Source organism: Syngnathus floridae, chromosome 3, assembly GCF_059516105.1.
Source record: "Syngnathus floridae isolate MCC-2025c chromosome 3, RoL_Sflo_1.0, whole genome shotgun sequence".
NCBI classification, from domain to species: domain Eukaryota; kingdom Metazoa; phylum Chordata; class Actinopteri; order Syngnathiformes; family Syngnathidae; genus Syngnathus; species Syngnathus floridae.
In genome coordinates, this window is record NC_142415.1 from 5855222 (window position 1) to 5876693 (window position 21472).

The 21472-nt window shown below is 41.7% G+C and overlaps 1 protein-coding gene across 5 annotated transcripts in view; it reads left to right on the plus strand.

Annotated features, from left to right (window-relative positions):
* herc1 (HECT and RLD domain containing E3 ubiquitin protein ligase family member 1) overlaps positions 1-21472 on the plus strand; it is an 88540-nt gene that overhangs the window by 2095 nt on the left and 64973 nt on the right. For all 5 annotated transcript variants that reach the window (XM_088372257.1, XM_088372260.1, XM_088372259.1 and 2 more), the window contains exons 2-20: positions 1069-2045; positions 3846-3941; positions 8181-8375; positions 9340-9651; positions 9944-10040; positions 10651-10794; positions 11541-11668; positions 12052-12196; positions 12351-12522; positions 13211-13345; positions 13606-13771; positions 14314-14439; positions 14567-14788; positions 15711-15863; positions 16899-17031; positions 18154-18345; positions 19485-19709; positions 19859-20032; positions 21352-21466. In XM_088372257.1, the coding sequence (XP_088228383.1) occupies positions 1095-2045; positions 3846-3941; positions 8181-8375; positions 9340-9651; positions 9944-10040; positions 10651-10794; positions 11541-11668; positions 12052-12196; positions 12351-12522; positions 13211-13345; positions 13606-13771; positions 14314-14439; positions 14567-14788; positions 15711-15863; positions 16899-17031; positions 18154-18345; positions 19485-19709; positions 19859-20032; positions 21352-21466 (3881 nt within the window). In that variant the 5' untranslated portion in view covers positions 1069-1094. The remainder of the gene's footprint in view (positions 1-1068; positions 2046-3845; positions 3942-8180; positions 8376-9339; positions 9652-9943; positions 10041-10650; positions 10795-11540; positions 11669-12051; positions 12197-12350; positions 12523-13210; positions 13346-13605; positions 13772-14313; positions 14440-14566; positions 14789-15710; positions 15864-16898; positions 17032-18153; positions 18346-19484; positions 19710-19858; positions 20033-21351; positions 21467-21472) is intronic.

Here is a 21472-nt window from a genome sequence, read left to right on the forward strand (position 1 = left end):
TCCACAGAATACTTTACTTTACTTTACGGTCGAGTACCTTTTTTTTGCCAACATTAAATATGCAGCAATGTTTTTTTTTTTTTTTTTTTTTTTTTTTTAGGACAGCTGTTGCTTCCTTCCATGGAGTCCTCCCATGAACACCATTCTTGGCCACCGTTTTACATATAGTATCTTAAGGGTGTCATGATTTCTTGCTTTTAAATAGATGAGATGCTTTTGCTGCTGCCATGTTATTAAGTGAAGATTAGTGAGCCCTTCCCAGAAGATGCCACACAAGCCTAAGCCATGACATTACATATATAAGCAATGAGATTGTATGTTTAGGGTCATGACTTGTTTATGTCCTCTGTAAAGCAGTAGTGTGATAGCTTCACTTTTGCCCTTTGGCGTTGTTGTTGATGTCACTACTATTTTCGGGTCTTACGTTAGGGTCTTTTACTAAAATCCAAATTTGAGATCTTAATCTAAAAGTAAATGTTTGCCATCATCTCATTTGCTGTTTCCCCCCCAATCGGTTTATGTATCTGTTATGTGGTAATCCCGTGATCACAAAAATTGTTGTACTGGCTACAGCCGATGGTTTTGCTTTAGCCCTGAATTATTTTTCATCTTTTCTCAATATTCAGTGTAGTGTACACTCACACAGTGCACATGCAAAACCCAAATTGACAACTGAGCTTAGGCATGTATCGCTTTACTGTTTGAATAATCAATATAATAGCTCACGACCAGAAAAATGAAACCCCATTAATCACATTTGTTCCAAATACTCACAGGAATAGAGTGGGGGTTTGTTTAGATAACATTTTGCTCATTTATCATTTGATCTCAAATGCATTTGTTTTCAGTCAGCAGTAAAAATAAAATAATTGTGCTCACTAGTCCAATCCTTTCAGCTGTACATGTGTCATGGGAACAATTTCCACTTAAATCCCATTTCAAGTTTGCACTGTGATTGGAGGGCAACCAGTCAAGATCACCCTTTGCCCTGAGTCAATTGTATGTTATAGTGATACCCTGATTTACACTCAACACTAACATTTTGCATTATGTGATTCACATTTCCAGGACTGATGGCTCCAGAGTGACGTGCCATGGCGTTAATGATCCCGCCAGTAAAACTCAAATGGTTGGAGCACCTAAACAGCTCATGGATCACAGAGGACAGCGAGTCGATAGCCACACGGGAGGGTGTTTCTGTCCTCTACTCGAAGCTCTTGGCCAACAAGGAGGTTGTACTGCTACCCCAGCAGGTGCTATGTCTAAAGGGTCCCCAACTGCCAGACTTTGAGCGCGAGTCCCTCTCCAGCGATGAACAGGAGCACTACTTGGATGCTCTCCTGGGCAGCCAATTGGCCTTGGCCAAGATGGTCTGCTCGGACTCTCCTTTTGCTGCTGCCCTGCGAAAGCGTGTCTTGGTTCTTCAACGTATATTCTATGCACTTTCCAACAAGTATCACGACAAGGGAAAGGTCAAGCACCAGCAGCACTCTCCAGAGAACAACTCAGGCTCCAGTGATCTGCACTGTGTCAGTGAGCGGCCTCGCTCTAGCACCGATGCACTCATTGAGATGGGCGTTCGCACCGGCCTCAGCCTTCTGTTTGCGCTGCTGCGACAGAGCTGGATGATGCCTCCTCCACCAAGCCCTTGTGGGGGACCCGGTGCCAACTTAAACTTGTGCAATGATGTCATTCGTACGGCCATTGATGTAGTTAGTTCCCTGCCACCCCTTTCTCTGGCCAATGAGAGTAAGATCCCTTCAATGGGCCTGGACTGTCTGGCCCAGGTCACAACTTTTCTCAAAGGAGTTACTATGCCAAACTCTGGGGCAGATATTTTAGGTCAACGGCTAGCTTCAGAGTTACTGCTAGGACTCGCCTCCCAGAGGGGTTCCCTTCGCTACTTGCTCGAATGGATTGAGATGGCACTGGCAGCATCAGCTGTGCTTAGTACTATGGAACATAGTAAGGTGCTACAGAGCCAGGAGGGTCTCATTGGCTACGATTGTTTCATGAACATCCTAATGCAGATGAGACGCTCATTGGTAAGTAAATTAATGGGTAAAATAATTGTTTTGTGGCTTTAGTGTGTTGTAAACCCTCTACCGATAAGCAGTGAAGTGGGAGTTAGCCATATTTGTTCAAACAATCATTAGGACTTGACAGAAGTATAGTGACGCCACTTCGCGCTTCACCTATTGCGGCTTCACTATTTCGCGGCTTTGTACGTGACGGGAGAACGGCGTTTAAATACACGCTGATAGCACAGGGAAGGCCTGTGAGCAATGTGCTGACTGAGGACTAGAGCCGGGGGTATAGGAGGAGATCACGTGATAATATTATGTGTTCTTTTATTTACTGTAAAGGTATAATACATGTACAGAACAGTGTGCGAATGGTTACTAAGGGAATGGGAAAGGTTTAAGTAGCCTAAAAGTATCGGGGAGGGTTTATAAAGCCTTAATATAGTGTATAGGACCACAATGCAACAGGAGATTCATGTGCTACTGTGACTTTGGTTTCGCTCAGCATGATCTCCCTCGGGTTAGTGTAGTGTGTTAATCCTGAATGGTGGACACTTTGCATTGCTTGACAAGTAAACCAATGGTTAAAATAAACCTGCAATACAACTTTACCCTCTAGCGACCAACAATAAACACTATGTGCTGTTAGATTCAATCCAGTTGTGTGTGATTACATACATAAATACATATACAGTTTCTATTTTGTGGATCTTCGTTTATTGCGGGTGGTTCTGGAATGGATCTCCTACAATAAACGAGGGATCACTGTACTTGATAAATATCTGTGAACAAAAATCTGATGGTTCTGTGCCCATCTTGTTTTCACATTTATAATGCAAGAATTCACCTTACCCGAGGAAAAACAACCAATCATTGAGAGAAATTGTTAAGCCTTTGTTGTACACTCATTGCAGGGATACCTCGAATGCCTCACAAAAACATTCTTTAAACCAAATAGCATTTAGTGTTATAGTTGGTCTCTATCAGGAATTAGGTGTTTTTCTTACGTAAAAAGGTAACACGTCAGCACAAAGTCGTTGGGTGTGTCGGTTCGTGCGTGACAAATGATGATGACATAGGCGTCTAGGGCTGTGACTATTGAATAATTTTAGAATAAATTCTATCAAAGAATTAGATACAATCTTATTTTGCATTGAAGTGTATTACAAAAGTATTATTTGCCCAATTACTGTTTCCCGTTTAATTTGTGCTTAGGGCTAGGCATTGTTAAGTGATAAAACACAACTGAACAAAAAGAAAGCAATGTCACACAAGAGGGACTATTGTTGTACTCACCAGCCTTTTTGAATTTGATTCAGTTCCTGGTTCGGTCATTGTTTCTCAAAGTAAAAGCAGATGTTGCAAAGTTCCTATTTTGATTACACACCAATGATAATACGTCTGCTTTCATGAAATACTGCAAAAATCAGAATAATAACTATTGATAGTCTGAAATTACAGCACTGGGAAGATTTAAAGTTAAACAATGTTCTAAATGATTACTTGAGTATTAAAATTGTTGTTCTATTTGGTGGTGTGCCGTTCTTTATATCCAATTTAAACCATAAAATCTGGCCAGAAATGGACGATCATTATTTATCATGTTCTACTGTCAAGTCATAATGACTTTTAACAAATACTACAAATTATTATTATTAATTTATTTTGAATTGAAAAGCCTCTTTAAGGTACACCATTTGTCAACCACTACAACTGAGTTGCCCTGTTTACTCAGATTAGAAGTGGACAGTATAACCTTGTTTGTTAGCGTGGTAAGATCCATATAATCATAAAATGTCATCTGTGAATTTGATCTTTCAGGGCTCTTCAGCAGATCGCAGTCAATGGAGGGAACCTACACGGAACCCTGATGGGCTATGTTCATTGTATGAGGCAGCACTCTGTCTTTTTGAAGAAGTAAGACAATACGTTTTAATTCACCTGTCTATCACTGTGCATACATATATATTTACGGCCTGGACTCACCCCTATAATTTCCATTCGACACTCGTGGCGACAGCGAATCACGTCCGAGTGGATCCGTTGTTTCGGAGAGGGTATAACCCTCATCCGTATTTCCCAGAATGCCCATATATACGGCTGACTAGCTCAATCAGTAAGTGACATGACTTACAAACAGAAGACCCGGGTTCGATTCCCGGCAGGGGCACAATATGAGCAATGAGCGATTACCTTACCAACAGTCAGTATGGGTCCTTAGGCAAGACCCTTAATGATACCGCCTACCTCAGAGATAATGAGAGTACAAGAAACGAAAGACATGCCGGCTCAGACGTCGCCCGGACAAACAAGGTCTGCGTCAGGTGCTGGGGAACCAGAGCACCCTGATGAAAAATGGGCTACTGGAACAAGACACAAATGGGCGAGATGCGAGAATAAGGATCTGTTGGAATGCTACTACTCCAGCAACCCGAGCGAGAGGGGTTACATGCGGAGAATGCGGGAACAATGGCAACTTCAATACCCACACTCAACACTATCGGCGAAGCAACTAGTAGCTCAATGTTCCAATATCCATAAACGGCACCTGCTATCACACCTCGAGATTGATGAGATACAACACAAATGCCATAGCGAAGGCCAACCAGAGCACCAGGTCAGAGACGAGTTAAATCCATGTAAAAGCCCAGAGGTTGGGTACGAAACCCCAATAAGCACAATCAAGCTGAACGAGGCAGCAACTGACCTGAAGAACAAGATCACGGTGAGAATGAATGCTCGGGAACCTAGATACACACTGCAGAGGCTAAGTGAAGTACCCTCAGAAAGTCTCCTAGAAGATGTGAATGCAGCATTGACAACAATTCCTACGGCTACCATCACTGAAACCAATGAGCTGATATACACCTCAGCAGCAGTGATCCTAGAAATGCTTGGCTACAAGAAGAATGACCATATGCGACCACAACAGTGCCCACCATGGAAGAGAAGGCTGGAGGCCAAAATCAAGATAGCACGGAGAGAAGTGAGCCAAATGACAGAGGCCCAGAAAGGTGCAATGAAAAAGCAAGTTCCCAAGAAATACAGCCAGATGCCCATACCTGAAGCACTCGAAACTGCCAAACAAAGACTCCAAGCCTTGGCCAGCCGCCTAAAGAGGTACACAAGAGAGAATGAAGCCAGACGAATAAACAGGTTGTTCACAACACAACCAGCGACAGTGTACGCTCAGTGGCAGGGGAATAATAGCAGAGCAGACCCACCAAGGCTGGAAACTGAACAGTACTGGAAGGATATATGGGAGCGGGAGGCATCACATAAGAAGGATGCACAGTGGCTGGTGGCTCTGGGAAAGGACCACAGCAAGCTCCCTGAACAGAACCCAGTAACCATCACAGTGGCAGACATCCAGAGAAGAGTCTCAGGAATGAAAAACTGGACAGCACCAGGCCCTGACATGATCTACAGCTACTGGCTCAAGAAACTTACAACTCTCCATGAGCGCCTGGCAGCACAAATGAACCAGCTGCTAAGGGATGGGACTCACCCTGAATGGCTAACCCAAGGGCGTACGATCCTGATCCAGAAGGATCCATCAAAGGGTACAGTCCCATCCAACTACCGGCCAATCACTTGCCTCTCCACAACATGGAAGCTGATGTCGGGCATAATATCAGATAAGATCAGCAGGCACATGGATCAATACATGAGCACTGCTCAGAAAGGGATTGGTAAAAATACCAGAGGAGCAAAACATCAACTCCTGGTGGATAGAACAGTCACCCAAGACTGCAGAACTAGACGTACCAACCTGAGCACTGCCTGGATTGATTACAAGAAAGCATATGACTCAATGCCACATACTTGGATCACTGAATGCTTGAGGCTGTACAACATCAATGGGACTCTGAGAACCTTCATCGCCAACTCGATGAAACAGTGGAAAACCACACTTGAAGCCAATGGCAAGCCACTTGCACATGTGAGCATCAAATGTGGTATATACCAAGGAGACGCTCTGTCCCCAATGCTGTTCTGTATAGGACTGAACCCCCTCAGCCAAATAATCAACAAGACGGGCTATGGATACCAACTCAGGAATGGGGCCACCATCAGCCACCTCCTCTACATGGATGACATAAAGCTGTACGCTAAGAACGAGCGGGACATTGACTCCCTGATCCACACTACCAGGATCTACAGCTCTGACATCGGAATGTCATTCGGACTTGAGAAATGTGGCCGCATGGTGACTAAAAGAGGAAAGGTAATCCACACAGAGGGGGTCTCACTCCCAGAAGGAACAATAGCAGACATTGAGGACAGCTACAAATACCTTGGAATTCCACAGGCAAATGGCAACCTTGACGAGGAAACAAGGAAAGCAGCCACAGCCAAATACCTCCATCGAGTAAGGCAAGTCCTAAGAAGTCAGCTCAATGGCAAGAACAAGTCCCTAGCCATTAACAGCTACGCCCTACCAGTAATCAGATACCCTGCAGGAATCATACGGTGGCCAAAGGAAGATATACAGACCACAGATATCAAGACACGGAAGCTCCTAACCATGCATGGAGGGTTCCATCCCAAGTCCAGCACCCTGAGACTGTACACTAGCCGTAAAGAAGGAGGCCGAGGACTAGCGAGCGTGAGAGCCACTATCCAAGATGAAACATCCAAGATCCATAAGTACATCAGGGATAAGGCCCCAACGGATCACGTGCTCAGTGAATGTCTCAGACAATGGGCATCAAAGGAAGATGAGGTGCTGGAGGGACCATCATGGGAGGACAAGCCCCTACATGGGATGTACCACCGAAACATAGCTGAAGTAGCTGATATCCAGAAATCCTACCAATGGCTAGAAAGAGCTGGTCTGAAGGACAGCACAGAGGCACTGATCCTGGCTGCACAAGAACAGGCCTTGAGCACCAGAGCAATAGAGGCCCAAATCTACCACACCAGACAAGACCCCAGGTGTAGATTGTGCAAAGAAGGTCCTGAGACAATCCAGCACATAACTGCAGGGTGTAAGATGCTGGCAGGTAAAGCATACATGGAGCGCCATAACCAAGTAGCTGGAATCGTGTACAGGAACATCTGTGCAGAGTATGGACTGGAAGTCCCAAGATCCAAGTGGGAAACACCTCCAAAGGTGGTAGAGAATGACCAAGCCAAGATCCTCTGGGACTTCCAGATCCAGACAGACAGAATGGTAATGGCGAACCAACCGGACATTGTGGTGGTGGACAAAGAGCAGAGGAAAGCCGTTGTGGTTGACATAGCCATCCCAAATGATGGTAACATTAGGAAAAAGGAACATGAGAAACTTGAGAAATATCAAGGGCTCAGAGAAGAGCTGGAGAAGACCTGGAGAGGTAAGACTTCAGTGGTACCTGTGGTCATTGGAGCACTAGGGGCAGTAACCCCCAAACTGGAGGAGTGGCTGAAACAAATCCCAGGAAAAACATCTGACATCTCAGTCCAGAAAAGTGCAGTACTAGGAACAGCAAAGATACTGCGTAGAACCCTCAAGCTCCCAGGCCTCTGGTAGAGGACCCGAGCTTGAAGGAAAAAAGAGACCACCCACGGGGGGTGAGGAAAAGTTTTTATATATATATATATATATATATATATATATATATATATATATATATATATATATATATATATATATATATATATATATATATATATATAATTTTTTTTTTTTAGTGGGTAAATTTTTGTGACTTGGTCATTTCAAAAGTAGCTCACGAGCTGAAAATGTTTGGGCACCCCTGATCTACACCATAACTTTTAAAAAGCCAAACATTCTTATCTGAAAACATATTAATATAATCAGCAGACAAATTGCTGCCGTTATATTCTAACTACGAGTTGTTGGTGTCGTCTGTTTTTTCTTTTTCTAAATGTATAATCGTCCCACATTTTAGGTCTCTGATTGTTTCATTTAAATTAAAAAAATAAAGCTCCTCCTAATTAGAGTGCAGCTCCTCTACCCTACTGAAAACTGTTCTGCAAAGAAAATTTCATTAGAACCTTGTACATAACATACATACATACATAACATATATTCATTTATGTGTATGTATGAATCCAGCTTGCGTGGATTTTTTTTGCAAAATCGTGATGCAAGTTACTCTGAAAGTCTATTTGTAGGACATTCCCCTAATTGTAAAGTTTTTCTTCCAGGTATGTCGAATGGCATCCGACTACTCTCGCACTTGTGTTAGTCCAGACAGCATCCAGACAGGTGAAGCACCTGTAGTATCTGAAACCTGTGAGGTTTATGTGTGGGGAAGCAACAGCAGCCATCAACTCGTGGAGGGTACACAGGAGAAAATCCTGCAACCTAAGCTGGCTACCAGTTTTGCTGATGCACAGACGGTAAGGAAAACATACAATATTTGCTCTGGTGCACTTTGTACACTCAGTGGTAGCTTGACTTCTGCACTGACTTCTGGTGCTGAGTTAAATTTTGCTTTTCAGCTTCGGGAATCATAAGGGCTGTTGGTCTGTCTTTGCTACTTGCTTGCTTCAATACAATGTGTTGCTCTGTTTGTAATGACCCATAGCCCTGCTGTGATCATAGGAATAAAACTCTGTGCCCCTGTACTGTGCAGCTAAGTTTGTTTCTTCAGATGACAAAATTCCGTACAAACATGATACCCACCCAGCCCTGCTAGCAAGAGCTCAGCAGATGGAGCCACTGAAGGGAAAGCGCAATCCTTTTTAACTTCTTATAGGGACAGTACGTAGAATCTTGTGCCATCTAGTGGTGAACTAATATGTGAATGCCAGAACTTAAGTTTGAAGTGTGTGCATTTTGAAGCATGTGCTTTGTTGCCACAAAGAGACCACATGTTGCTAGCCTACCACCAATTTCTGCAACAGAGGTTCAGTCATAATGTCTTCAGTGGTAGAGTGTCTTCCCTGAGACTGGAAGGTTGTGGGTTCAAACCCCGGCCGGGTCATACCAAAGACTATAAAAAGGGGACCCATAGGCTCCCTGCTTGGCACTCATCATTAAGGGTTGGAATTGGGGGGTTAGATCACCAAATGATTCCCAAGTCTGGCACCGCTACTGCTCACTGCTCCCCTCTCCCCCCGGGAGACTGATTAAAATCACATGGGGATGGGTTAAATGCAGAGGACAAATTTCACCACGCCCAGATGTGTGTGTGACGATGATCATTGGGACTTTCTCATAAACGACTCATAGTATTCACTCAAGTGAAGAAGTGCATTGCGTTTGTTACACATGCTGCAATCATTGATCCAACAAGTTTGTGATCAGGTGATTGTTCATATGTTTTCATGCTAAATACATTCACAGAATTTTCCTTAACAGATTGAGGCAGGCCAGTACTGCACTTTTGTAATCTCTTCTGATGGTTCTGTGCGAGCTTGTGGGAAGGGAAGCTACGGCCGCCTAGGCCTCGGGGACTCCAACAACCAGTCCACACTGAAGAAGTTGACCTTTGAACCCCACCGTGCCATCAAAAAGGTGTCATCATCCAAGGGCTCGGATGGCCACACCCTGGCCTTCACTACGGAAGGTGAAGTGTTCAGCTGGGGTGATGGCGATTACGGCAAGCTGGGTCACGGGAACAGCTCAACACAGAAATACCCAAAACTTATCCAAGGACCGTTACAAGGAAAGGTAGGAGAGTTTCAGCCAGTTTACTTCAGTTTCAGTGACAAATTTAATCCCATTACGTATTGAAATTACCATCCTGCCGTCCCTCTCGGTCACTTCCTGGATTCCTGTACTGAATCAAATGCAATCACGGTATATACTAGTTGCTACATAAAATTACAGATTATATTGTATTTTGTTGTTTTGAGCTGCATTCTATATTAGTTCCTGTGACATAAAAGAAAAGTAAACCAACTTGTGTATGGTGACCTGCATTGATAAATACATGTGAAGTTTTTTTCTTTTTTTACATGAGGTGGTGGTATGTGTATCTGCTGGCTACAGACACAGTGCTGCAGTCAGTGAAGATGGAGAGCTGTATACATGGGGGGAAGGTGATTTTGGAAGATTGGGTATGTCATTTATCTGAAACACACATTTAGAGAAGATTTTTTCCAACAACTGCTGCAAGTACACCACACATTATTGCAGCAGAAATAACACAGCACATTTTTTTTCTCCGCGTTGGGCTTTATGTCTTCTTGTATTGATTGCTTTACTTATATATTTTTCATTTGAATGTTTAGATTTTTAGTAGCTTTGCATTATGTTTCTCTAAACGTTTGACAAGTTTGTTTCGGATAGGTTTTGTTATGCTGTCAGACGACACAAATGTAGCCCGCTAACGAGTTGATAGACGTGTCGCAGACAAACGTAGTGTGTCGTAGCCGATTTTGAGTTGCCTTGACGTGTCGTGAAGTGTCAAACCGACGGAGAGTAGCTGCTCATCTACGGAAGTTTCATTGTGGATTGATGCACAAGAGCAGCTCAGCTGTTGTCTTTCTTTCAGCGCTACATTTTTTTCAGAAAATTTCCTGTCATATGTTTGAAGTATGAATTCAACGATACAATCATAAAGAAATATTTTTACGCAGATATCCTTGTCTGGCATTAATAGTAGTGGAAGAGAATGGTACTTGCCTTGTATAATACAGTCCATCATTTTGTCTCTTTTAAATGCAGGTCATGGTGACAGCAACAGCCGAAACATTCCCACCTTGGTCAAAGACATCAGCAATGTGGGAGAAGTGTCATGTGGTAGCTCTCATACGATTGCACTGTCAAAGGATGGCCGTACTGTTTGGTCATTTGGAGGAGGAGATAATGGTGTGTAAAAACATTTACCGTATTGTCCGAACTATAAGTTGCTCTGGAGTACAAGTCGCACACACCATAAATGCATAATAAAGAAGGAAAATACATATATAAGTCGCACTGGAGCATAAGTCTCATTTTTGGGGGATATTTATTTGATAAAATCCAACACCGAAAACAGACATGTCATCTTGAAAGGCAATTTAAAATAAAAATAGAATAGAGGCTGCAGCAGGCTGAATAATTGTACGGTATGCTAATGTTACACGACACATAAACAACGAACTGAGAACGTGCCTGGTATATTAACATAACATATTAAGAGTTATTCAGACAACTAGAGCATAAATAACATGCTAATAAGTTTACCAAAGCATCCGTGTCACTCCAAATCACTTAATCCAATGAAATCTTCATCATCTGTGTCACTTTTAAACAATTCCACTAACTCTGGAGGTAGAAGATACGGCGCTTCCTCTTCTACGTCGCTTACTTCGGACTCATCAACACAATTATCAACACAGGCCTAAAGCACCCTCTTGCGGTTTAGTGTGAAAAAAAACATGTGAAATTATATCATAATGTGTTAATAATTTCACACATAAATCGTTCCAGAGTATAAATCACCCCCCCGGCCAAACTATGGAAAAAAACAGCAACTTATAGTCCGGAAAATACAGTACACAATTGGATACTATAAACAAATCCTTTGGATGAGGAATACATTTATTATTAAAATCTAAATTGTTTTTCTGCAGGGAAACTTGGCCATGGTGACACTAATCGTGTTTACAAACCAAAAGTGGTAGAAGCCTTACAAGGGATGTTCGTCAGAAAAGTGTGTGCTGGAAGCCAGTCGTCTCTTGCCTTAACTTCAACTGGACAGGTAATGTGGACATACAGTGGGGGTAGTAGGTTCTTGTTCAAATTAGCCTGAGCTTACAATGTTTCTTTTGAGCAACAAAATCACCAACATGGGTAAAAAGGTTTTTTAAAAATGTTTGTAACGAGCATCGCTCAAAAATTACTCAATTGATTTCCACAGAATTTCGTGAAGGTTTGTGAGATAGCATTTAACAATCGTACTAAAAATACAATTAACATTGTGATGCACAAAAATGGCAGCTGTTGCCACCCAAAGGTCTGGTTGAAGTCTTTGAGCTATTACAGGCCAAGACATCCAGTCCTGTGAAAAAGTGTTTGCCGTCTTCTCAAATTCTTAGTTTTTTAGCTTGTTCATCTTGTTCCTTGGCGTCACTGTGATCATAGGTGTATGCCTGGGGTTGTGGAGCTTGCCTGGGTTGTGGGTCCTCAGAGGCAACAGCACTCAGACCAAAACTTATCGAGGAATTGGCTACCACCAGGGTGGTGGACATCTCCATTGGGGACAGCCACTGTTTGGCCCTGTCGCATGGTATGTGTGAAGCAATACGAAATCCAAACACCATATTCAGATAATTGAGCCTTTTGAATGCACTTAAATGATATAAAATAAATTAACTGTAATACAGGAGCATCTCTGGAAATTAAACTTTGTTCCTGCTCTTCATTCCAACTGACATCTATAGACAATGAAGTATATGCATGGGGGAACAACTCCATGGGCCAGTGTGGGCAGGGAAACTCCACAGGACCAATCACAAAGCCTAAAAAGATTATAGGCTTGGATGGGGTGACTGTGCAGCAGATTTCAGCAGGAACTTCCCATAGTCTGGCCTGGACAGCTCTTCCCAGAGACAGGTGGGCTAACAACTTTTTATACCTTTCCTGTATTTACTCATGTTGGAGCATTTCTATCCACTCCTGTCAAAAAGTGAGGATCCGGCCACTGCAAACTAAACACATGTTCATTTTCTCAGAGCAGCTACCCCTGCAACTTGAGTTTACTCGTGGCTGTTCTGATTTTGGTGCATCAAATAAATTATAAAAGGTTTTGACGTAGCCCCTGCAATGGGCTCAATAATTGATTTTTGGTATATTGAATGAGTATTTTCTATGTAGTTTTGAGATGCACCTCGAGTCTACTGACAAACGTGTGTGAATACAGTGGCTGCGGGGTTTTCGTAAACTCAGCAGCGTCTTACTTCCGGGTTAGAACAAGAGCCATTAAAATACCTCACATTTTGTAAGACATTAGATTGCCACTTTGCCAAAGCAAATATCTAATCATATGTACACCTATAATTGACTGTGGAAAGTTTAAAATAGTATGATAGAGACCCTTTAATGGATTGACTTTTGGGTATGACAAGTGTTCATAACACAATACCTCAGGTCTGCACTTCTTTAATTAATTTAATTGTATAGCATGCTGAAGCTTCTGACCTGTCAGTTTGTGGTTTATTAGACTTGGTTCTCTTTTGGGTTTCATTTGCATTTGCTGACTCTCTGCCTGAAATTCATGACAAATGTGTTTTTTGCACTTAAGGCAAGTGGTAGCCTGGCACAGACCCTATTGTGTCGACCTCGAGGAAAGCACCTTTTCCCACTTGCGCTCCTTTCTTGACCACTATTGTGATGGTATCAACAGTGAAGTTCCTCCTCTCCCCTTCCCTTCATCTAGGTAAATATGACTTAACCTCAATCAGACAAATAGTCTTGACATACTCTTGTAGGGAAGTTACTCTTCTAGATTTTATTTTGTGCCTGAGGTTTTCTCCTGCCTTACACATGCTATCGCTAACAAGATAAGGAAAATGGCTCAACCACGCTCTATTTTACAGTTATATTGAGTTACTGTGATTTGCGGCTATGTAAACGAAAATTTGAGGAACACATTTTTAATAATATACACTCTCCTCTGAAAAAAAATTCTATTTTCAGGGAGCATCATAACTTTCTTAAGCTGTGCCTTCGGCTTTTATCCAATCATCTGGCTCTGGCGCTTGCCGGGGGAGTAGCTACAAGTATTTTAGGTCGACAAGCCAGGCCACTGCGGAATCTGCTCTTCAGACTGATGGACTCTTCTGTTCCAGATGAGATTCAAGAGGTAAAACAAGATCAAAACATGACATGTTTGTTTGTTTATTAATATATATTTCAACAACTCACTATCTCTGACTACATTTACATGCAGTCAATTCTCAGGTTAAGCTCAAGATTGTATATCTCGTTTGCATACCTGAAAGGACAAATTCATTCACAAATTTAAATATCCCGATTGGAACAGCATCACACGCAAACACCAATAAACGTCATTTCCGCTTGTTCTTTTTCACCGTCAATACAACTCATTATATTCATGTCTGTCTCTCTCACACTCTTGTGCTCTCACTCTCGCTTTCTCACATGTGCTCTCTCTTGCTCTCACGCAGTCTATTGCGTTGAAGGTATATTCAACACAGTTCTCCCATAGTTGTCTACAATTCAACATGTATAGTACTAATGATATTGAATTAGAGATATTTGAGGTGACTGGGGTCAAATGCTAAATTGACACACTTCTTAAGTCACTTATGATATCTATACATATTTTCATCTTCAGTCCTTTCATCATATTTGATACCCCTTATTTGCATTTTTCCTCATCAGGCAGTAATTGAGACACTTTCAGTGGGTGCAACCATGCTGCTGCCTCCACTAAGAGAGAGGATGGAGCTTCTTCATTCCTTGCTTCCTCAGGGTCCTGACAGATGGGAGAGTCTGTCCAAAGGACAGGTACCCTATGCCGCGTAATACACAGATGGTTTGACACCAGTTGATGTCAACAAAAGACAGCAATAAGATGATCAAAGAAATATCATCTTTCAGTATAGCTCTTAACCAAGTTTGTCTATTGCCACAGAGAATGCAGCTTGACATCATCCTGACCAGTCTCCAAGACCACACGCATGTAGCCTCACTTCTGGGTTATAGCTCTCCTGCTGATGGTCCTGAGGTGCTTAGCTCTGGTCTGGGATTCACGGCATCCCCAGACCCAAATCACAATGGCACAGCAGGCCATCCTGACACCCATCTAGCCGAAATCCTCATGAAGACACTCCTGAGGAATCTTGGTTTCTATACTGTAAGTAGTGGAGATGGTAGGGTATGTTTAACAAAGCTAGATTTCTTTAACGCGCAATAGAACATTGATATATATGACACTGTTCACCAAAAAAAAAAAGCATAATAAATTTCCACTTTTCTGACATTCGAATGAATTGTGGTTCAAGGAACATACTTGCCAACTCTGGCTTATGAGAAATAGGGATTTTTTTTTTTTTTTCATCAGCATATCGGCCCAAGCAGGGGCATTGCTAGGCATAAAGCTCTACTGATGCAGAGGCCTTTTCATACAGTGGTTTGCAACCACAGGTCTGCAGCAGAGTACCAGTCTGTGGACCATCCAGTACCAGATCGCATAGATTAAGAAACACGCACGCATACACACAAATTGTGTAGCGGAGCATACAGCAAGGTTAATACGTTTTTGCAGAGGTAAACATTCCGACTCAGTGGTCCATCGTGGTCACACGGTTCACCCATTTTGCGTACAAAGGATGAGAATGTTAAAGAAAGGATGGACTGAGGACAGACGGAAGTGGGTTTTTGTCCATCCGTGTAATTGTTGCCAACAGGGTGAAATGCCGACAGACCTCTCAGTCAATCTCTGACGAACGCCCATTTCACTGACGCCCAGTCTACGTTTACTAGGTGCAAGAAATGAACTCACATGCAAATTCATGAATGAAGGGAAACACTGCGGTTGGCTGCGAGACTGCGAGCCGTGTCGCATCATATTCCCCAAAATGTAAATTGTTTACTTCACTGTAAATTTGTGAGATTGGCGGGAAGAGTGACTGATCCGGAACCATATGGGAGATAACATTGAAATTCAGGAGTGTCCCACATGAATAGGGAAAGTTGGCAAGTACTGTGTGCTCAAGGTATCGTTTCTACCTGAAACAAACACAACGCCCCATTTGTGATCATTTGTTACTATGCAGGATCAAGCTTTTGGTGAGCTGGAGAAAAACAGTGACAAGTTGCAGCAGGACATGTCCTCCTCTGATAGCAGCCAACCAGCTCATCTCCACCAACTCCTTTGCTCCTTGCAGAAGCAACTATTAGCCTACTGCCACGTCAACCACGTAACTGAGGTATTAATACTCAACAAATTTGCTTTTTTCCATTCTTTATGCCAGTGGTCCCCAAAAACTCCCCACTCTTATGATTACCCTCCAAAGGGCAATATAAGTAAGGCTGGGTAATTACACAAGTCTTTCACTCTCTAGCATCAGCAGCAAGTTAGCAATATTTCCTTTACATCAGGGTTGTCCAAACTGGAGGTCTGCTGTCCCATTTGAATCAGGTGTGTTGCAACAGGGACACATGTATACGTATAATAGGCAGGACAGCAACTCTCCATTTCATACACGCATCTCTGTTAATATATTTTTCTGTCTTTGTATTGCCACTAAAATTTAATTTTGTTTTGTTTTATTTTGAGTTTTCTCCCTTGCTGCTGCCACTCTCTTTCTTTACTATTCCTTATCTACACATTCATCTCTTACGATTGTGTGCAGCCATGTACGTATGTCTAACTGCCACCCTCTACTCAGCCGGGAAGTGAAAAAAAAAATCCTCGTTAACTTCAAAGACCCTGCTGACAGGCTGGGTCTTTGCAAGCATCCATCATATTGCTGTGGGACCCATGAATGAACGAACGAACGAACGAACGAATGAATAGTTGTTTGTCTGTCCATGTATGCCCTGAGATTGGCTGACAACCAGTTTAGGGTGTCCCTTGCTAACTGCCCAAAGTCAACTGGGATAGGCTGGAGCATGCCCGCGACTCTCATGAGGAAAAGTGGTTCAAATAATGGTTGGATGGATCGACTTTGTAAACATGTGGATCTTAAAAATTGTCGACCCATGCTCAGTCTTAATGTGATTGGGTGAATAAGTTGTGGGACAGGGCCTGTGCAGCCAAAGATGAAGTAGTGAGTGAGTCAGCAAGGTTGTCATCTATTAATCGTATTCGATCGTACTCGCGCCGACAAAAATTCAGAAATCATTTAACTCCTACTGTAAATAGGTTGGGACTTTTTGGGTTGTGTACACATTTAAATAGTGCTTCGCACATCTGGTGCCATAAATATATCAATAACGCTGTATGCATTTTGATTCTCCAGAACTCCAGCAGTGTTGCTCTGCTCCATAAGCATTTGCAACTTCTTCTACCTCACGCCACAGATATCTTCTCCCGTTCAGCCACTTTGATTAAAGAGAGTTCCTGGAATAGCAGTGTACACGAGAAGTTACAAGGTATAACCGAGTAATCAATCACTTTTACAACAAGGTTGAAGCGAAAGTCAAGTCAAAAATGTTCTTTTTAATAATATGATCTAATATGTCCCACTAATACAAAAATGGCTTTCTGATTACTATTGCATTGTGGAATATGAATTAAACAGCAAAATCCACTCATTTTGCCCCTCGACTAAAATTGACATCACTGTGCCTAATGGTTCGGCTTGCGAATGTTACATGATCAGACCTAGAAAAAAAGGTGAGCTGTGATTGGTTGTTACCGAGCACTTTGATGTTGGTTAACAAAATTCATCTTCTCTTATTGACAATGGTTTTCCTTTTCCTGTTTTAAGACAATGTGGCAAAATGTTTCATTTACTTTGTTTCGGCTCGTTCTATCACCTTCCTCAGAAGTTCTCAGCTTAGCACTTGTCTTTTTTATCAGCTGATGATTTTGTATGTCGCTTGGTGGTCTTTGGAGAAGTAAATCCCAAATGTGCGATAGCATAAAAGTTCCTTCATGCCTGTTGAACGTGTCCATACGCCATTTTCTGATTTCTATTGCTTCTTTGATCGTGGGATATCATTTTCAGTCGACAGCAAGGACAATATAGCCCAACCCTGAGATGGATAAAATTGCTTGCCTTTTGAAGCTTAATTCATATTCCACACACTCTATATCACAGGTGTCAAACTCAAGGCCAGGGGGGCCAGATACGGCCCTCCACATCATTTTATGTGGCCCGCGAGGACAAATTGTGCATCAAATTCGTGTGTCATTACTAGAATTGCAAATTGTCTTCACTTTTAATATATTTTTTTAAAATATTTGACCAGTTCTTACTCGTCTGATTTGAAAACGTGTTATTTGTCAGTTTGTTTTGTAGCTTTTACTGTAGATAATATGAGGTGCTCATACATTTATTTGGGTTGACAGTCATAATGGCCCTCCAAAAGAAGCTATGACTACAATGTGGCCTGCGAAAAAAATGAGTTTGACACTCATGCCCTACACTTTTCTAGAATTTTCTTAAAATAATATCACTAGGAGTTTTATGAAATTAGGCAAAGTTTTGAAGCGCTTTAGAAATGTACTTATGAGCGTTCTTGATTTCAACGCATCTCTCTCCTTTCCAGATGTAATTTTTGTGTCAGCGGCAGGCAGTATGCTGTGCCAGATAACCAACTCATTGCTGCTTCTTCCTGTGTCTGTGGCGAGGCCTTTGCTAAGCTACCTCCTTGACCTGTTCCCTCCACTGGACCGGCTAAACAGGCTGTTGCCTGCTGCCTTCCCTCTGGAGGACCAGGAGCTGCAATGGCCTCTTCATGGTACAAAATGTCACCAACTCATTTCATACGATCCACTTATATTGTACTGTTTATGGTAGGCCGAGCTTAAATGTTGACTGTAATGTAGAATGCTCTTGCACTATCAAATAAGTCCTCAGAAGACACAGCACAAGATCGCTCGAGAGGTAATGGCCCTGTCAACGTCACCCGTTCCAATATGGCGCCTGCATTAAAGGATCGAGAGGGGGATTATTTCGGCAAATACAAGACTCGACACAAAAATGGGGTCAACAAATATTGACAAATCTTTGCTTTATTCCCTTTCCCCAGCAAGACCTCAATGTGGGACCTCCATAGGTACATTTTAAGAGGCACAGTAGACAAACGTTATCAGTGTTTGCGTCGCAAAATATGGAATCCCACCATCTGAACTGAAATAGCGTGTGTAACTAGCGTGAAATCATTCTGAACTGAAATAGCGTGTGTAACTAGCGTGAAATCATTTATATATTTTGTTTTACATTCCTTGAATAAAAATGTCATGCTTGACACACAACTTGGTCGTCATAAAATAAAAATAAGTTTTTAAAAAGGTTAACATTGTAATGTTCTGCGAACAAATTGAACTTTTGTGTCAATATACTCAAGATGTCTTGTGTTAAGTATACAGTAAGTTACAATAGTAGAATGTGAGTGCCACCTCATAGAAGCAATGAGGTAATAATCATAACCTATTGTTTTATGGCAACGTATCATCACTTTATGATCAGCATGGTACTCAATTAAACAGTATTGTGTTGCATTGACACTGCCAGTTTATTTGTAACAACTATTATTGTACCTGATACATTTTACAGGTAGAATGGGGTTGTAATTGACCGGCTGTGATGTCACGAACAGGAAGTGGCTGCGACAGCTATTTTTCTCCACCAGAAATACATTCACACCAACGACAGCACAAATCTCAGTTGCGTTTTATTTTATCCCTGCAGTATGTCTGCAATATTGTAAGCAGTGAAATAAAATAAAGGGAAGGTACTGAAAACTCGAAGTGAGTCAGTGTTTGACCATGCAATTGGATCAAACCATTAGAGAATGACCACTACAAATTAAGAAAATGTAATTGTCTTAGTATAATTTTTCTATTCAGCACAACTTTGCCTTCTCCAACTTCCTAGGTATGTCAGACTTTGCAGAGCCAGGTTCAGGAATGTCTCTTCCGCAGCCAGCACTCTCCTGGGTGTGGCTTGTTGACTTGGAGAGGACAGTAGCCTTGCTGGTAGGTCGTTGTCTTGGTGGGATGCTGCAGGGTGCCCCTGCTTCTTTGGAGGAGCAGGATACTGCTTACTGGCTCAAAACACCTATTTTCAGCAACGGCTTGGAGATGAACATCCCACAGCTGGGTAAAGAGAGATCTACATTTATTCATTTACATATATTTTCTTGACTGGTAATCATCCTGTTTCTCTTAGCCATGTTGCTACATTTAGTATTTTTCTATGCCAAATGATTATTACTATTATTATTTTTTTTTTTACTTTGGTCCTTAAAGATGCTTCTATCAGCTCATTGCTTGAGGCTGCACTGTCGGACAATGAAGAACAGAAGCCTTTTGACTGCACAGTGCATCCTAACTTAAGTATCCTGGTAGATTTGGCTTTAGGCTCCTCCAAAGAACCTGCCAACAGCCTCTGGATCAGCATGCAAGACTATGCCATCAGCAAAGGTCTGTCAGATTAACCATGTCGTCACCTTCCTACTGTACAATAATGGCAATCTATGAATATAATGAATGTATAATAATATATTTATTATCATCCATGATGAATATATTCATTATGTCATTGTTTTTATTGGTGTTTAAAAAAAAAAAAGAATTTACTTAGTGGCGATATAAGGGTCACGATACTTGTGGGCCTGTTCTAAAAATCCTCACCGGTCTAATGCGTCAAACTTTCTTTGTGGATATTGATATTTAAATTACAGTGATGTAAATTTGGAAGTGACAATATATTAAATATTTATATTGAAAATAATCGTAGGGGCACAACGGCAATAAAACAATTTACTCCCCAAAAAAGTGAGCAAATTGGTTAAGACACTGCGCCAAATTTAAGATTTGATTTGTATCTTGATTTTTTGACCCATCTAACGTGATTGATGAATCCTAAGAGCCACATCATCCACAAGATCCAATACTAAGATTACCAAATCAAACCCCTCAAGATGATTCTTGTTTCTTTGCGTAAAATAATGGAACACACATTTATTATATTAATTCACAATGCTGAAAATTCATAATTTATTAATATAATGAACACATTTGTGAAAGTGTTTTCTTCCATGCACCACTTAAATTAATTTCAGGATGGTGTCTTTGAAGGTGAATCAACATATTTGATGTCACTTGGCTTGTGGCTAATAGTCTGGGTCTTCTTGACTTCTCTATTCACATCTCTATTCTCAGTCAGGCAGACCAAATACTCCCATACTGCTGACCTAAATGATTGGGAGGGTCCACTTCTGGATTCTTATCACTATTAGCCATGCTTATTCCTCTCCTCGTTTCCACTTCGCTTGGTTGAACTAGCATTAATAAGTTGTGGTAGCCACATATTCGAACCACTCTGGTCAAGTGCCTGTTACCCAAAAAAAGCGACATGCAATTAATTGGAAGAGACCTGCTCAAGAAAGCTTAGATGTAGGCTTATGTTTTTTTTAATTAACCTAAAATAAAACAAATCATAGTTTGTCACGTCTGTATTTTGGGTGGAGGCACAGAAGAGTTGTGTTACAGTTCTGCCATGTCAAAGGTGACAAGTAGCGTGGTTTTGGTTTCAAATTCAATACATGTATTGGTAAAAGCTTACAATGTGTTATTTCGGAAGCATGTATCAGACTGTTAGTCCTTGGCATTATTCAATCATCACAATGTAGCTGTTTTAAAAAGGTTGATGACCTGAGATTATATGAATTTAGCTATAACTGCATGTTAGTGAAGTGATGTATCACATTGTGCTGACTCCGTTGTGCATTATTTTGCAGATTGGGACAACGCTTCTCTTAGTAATGAATCCCTGTTAGACACTGTTTCCAGGTTTGTTTTAGCAGCCTTATTGAAGCACACTGGGTTGCTCAAACAAGCACATGGAGAGGAAAGGTAATA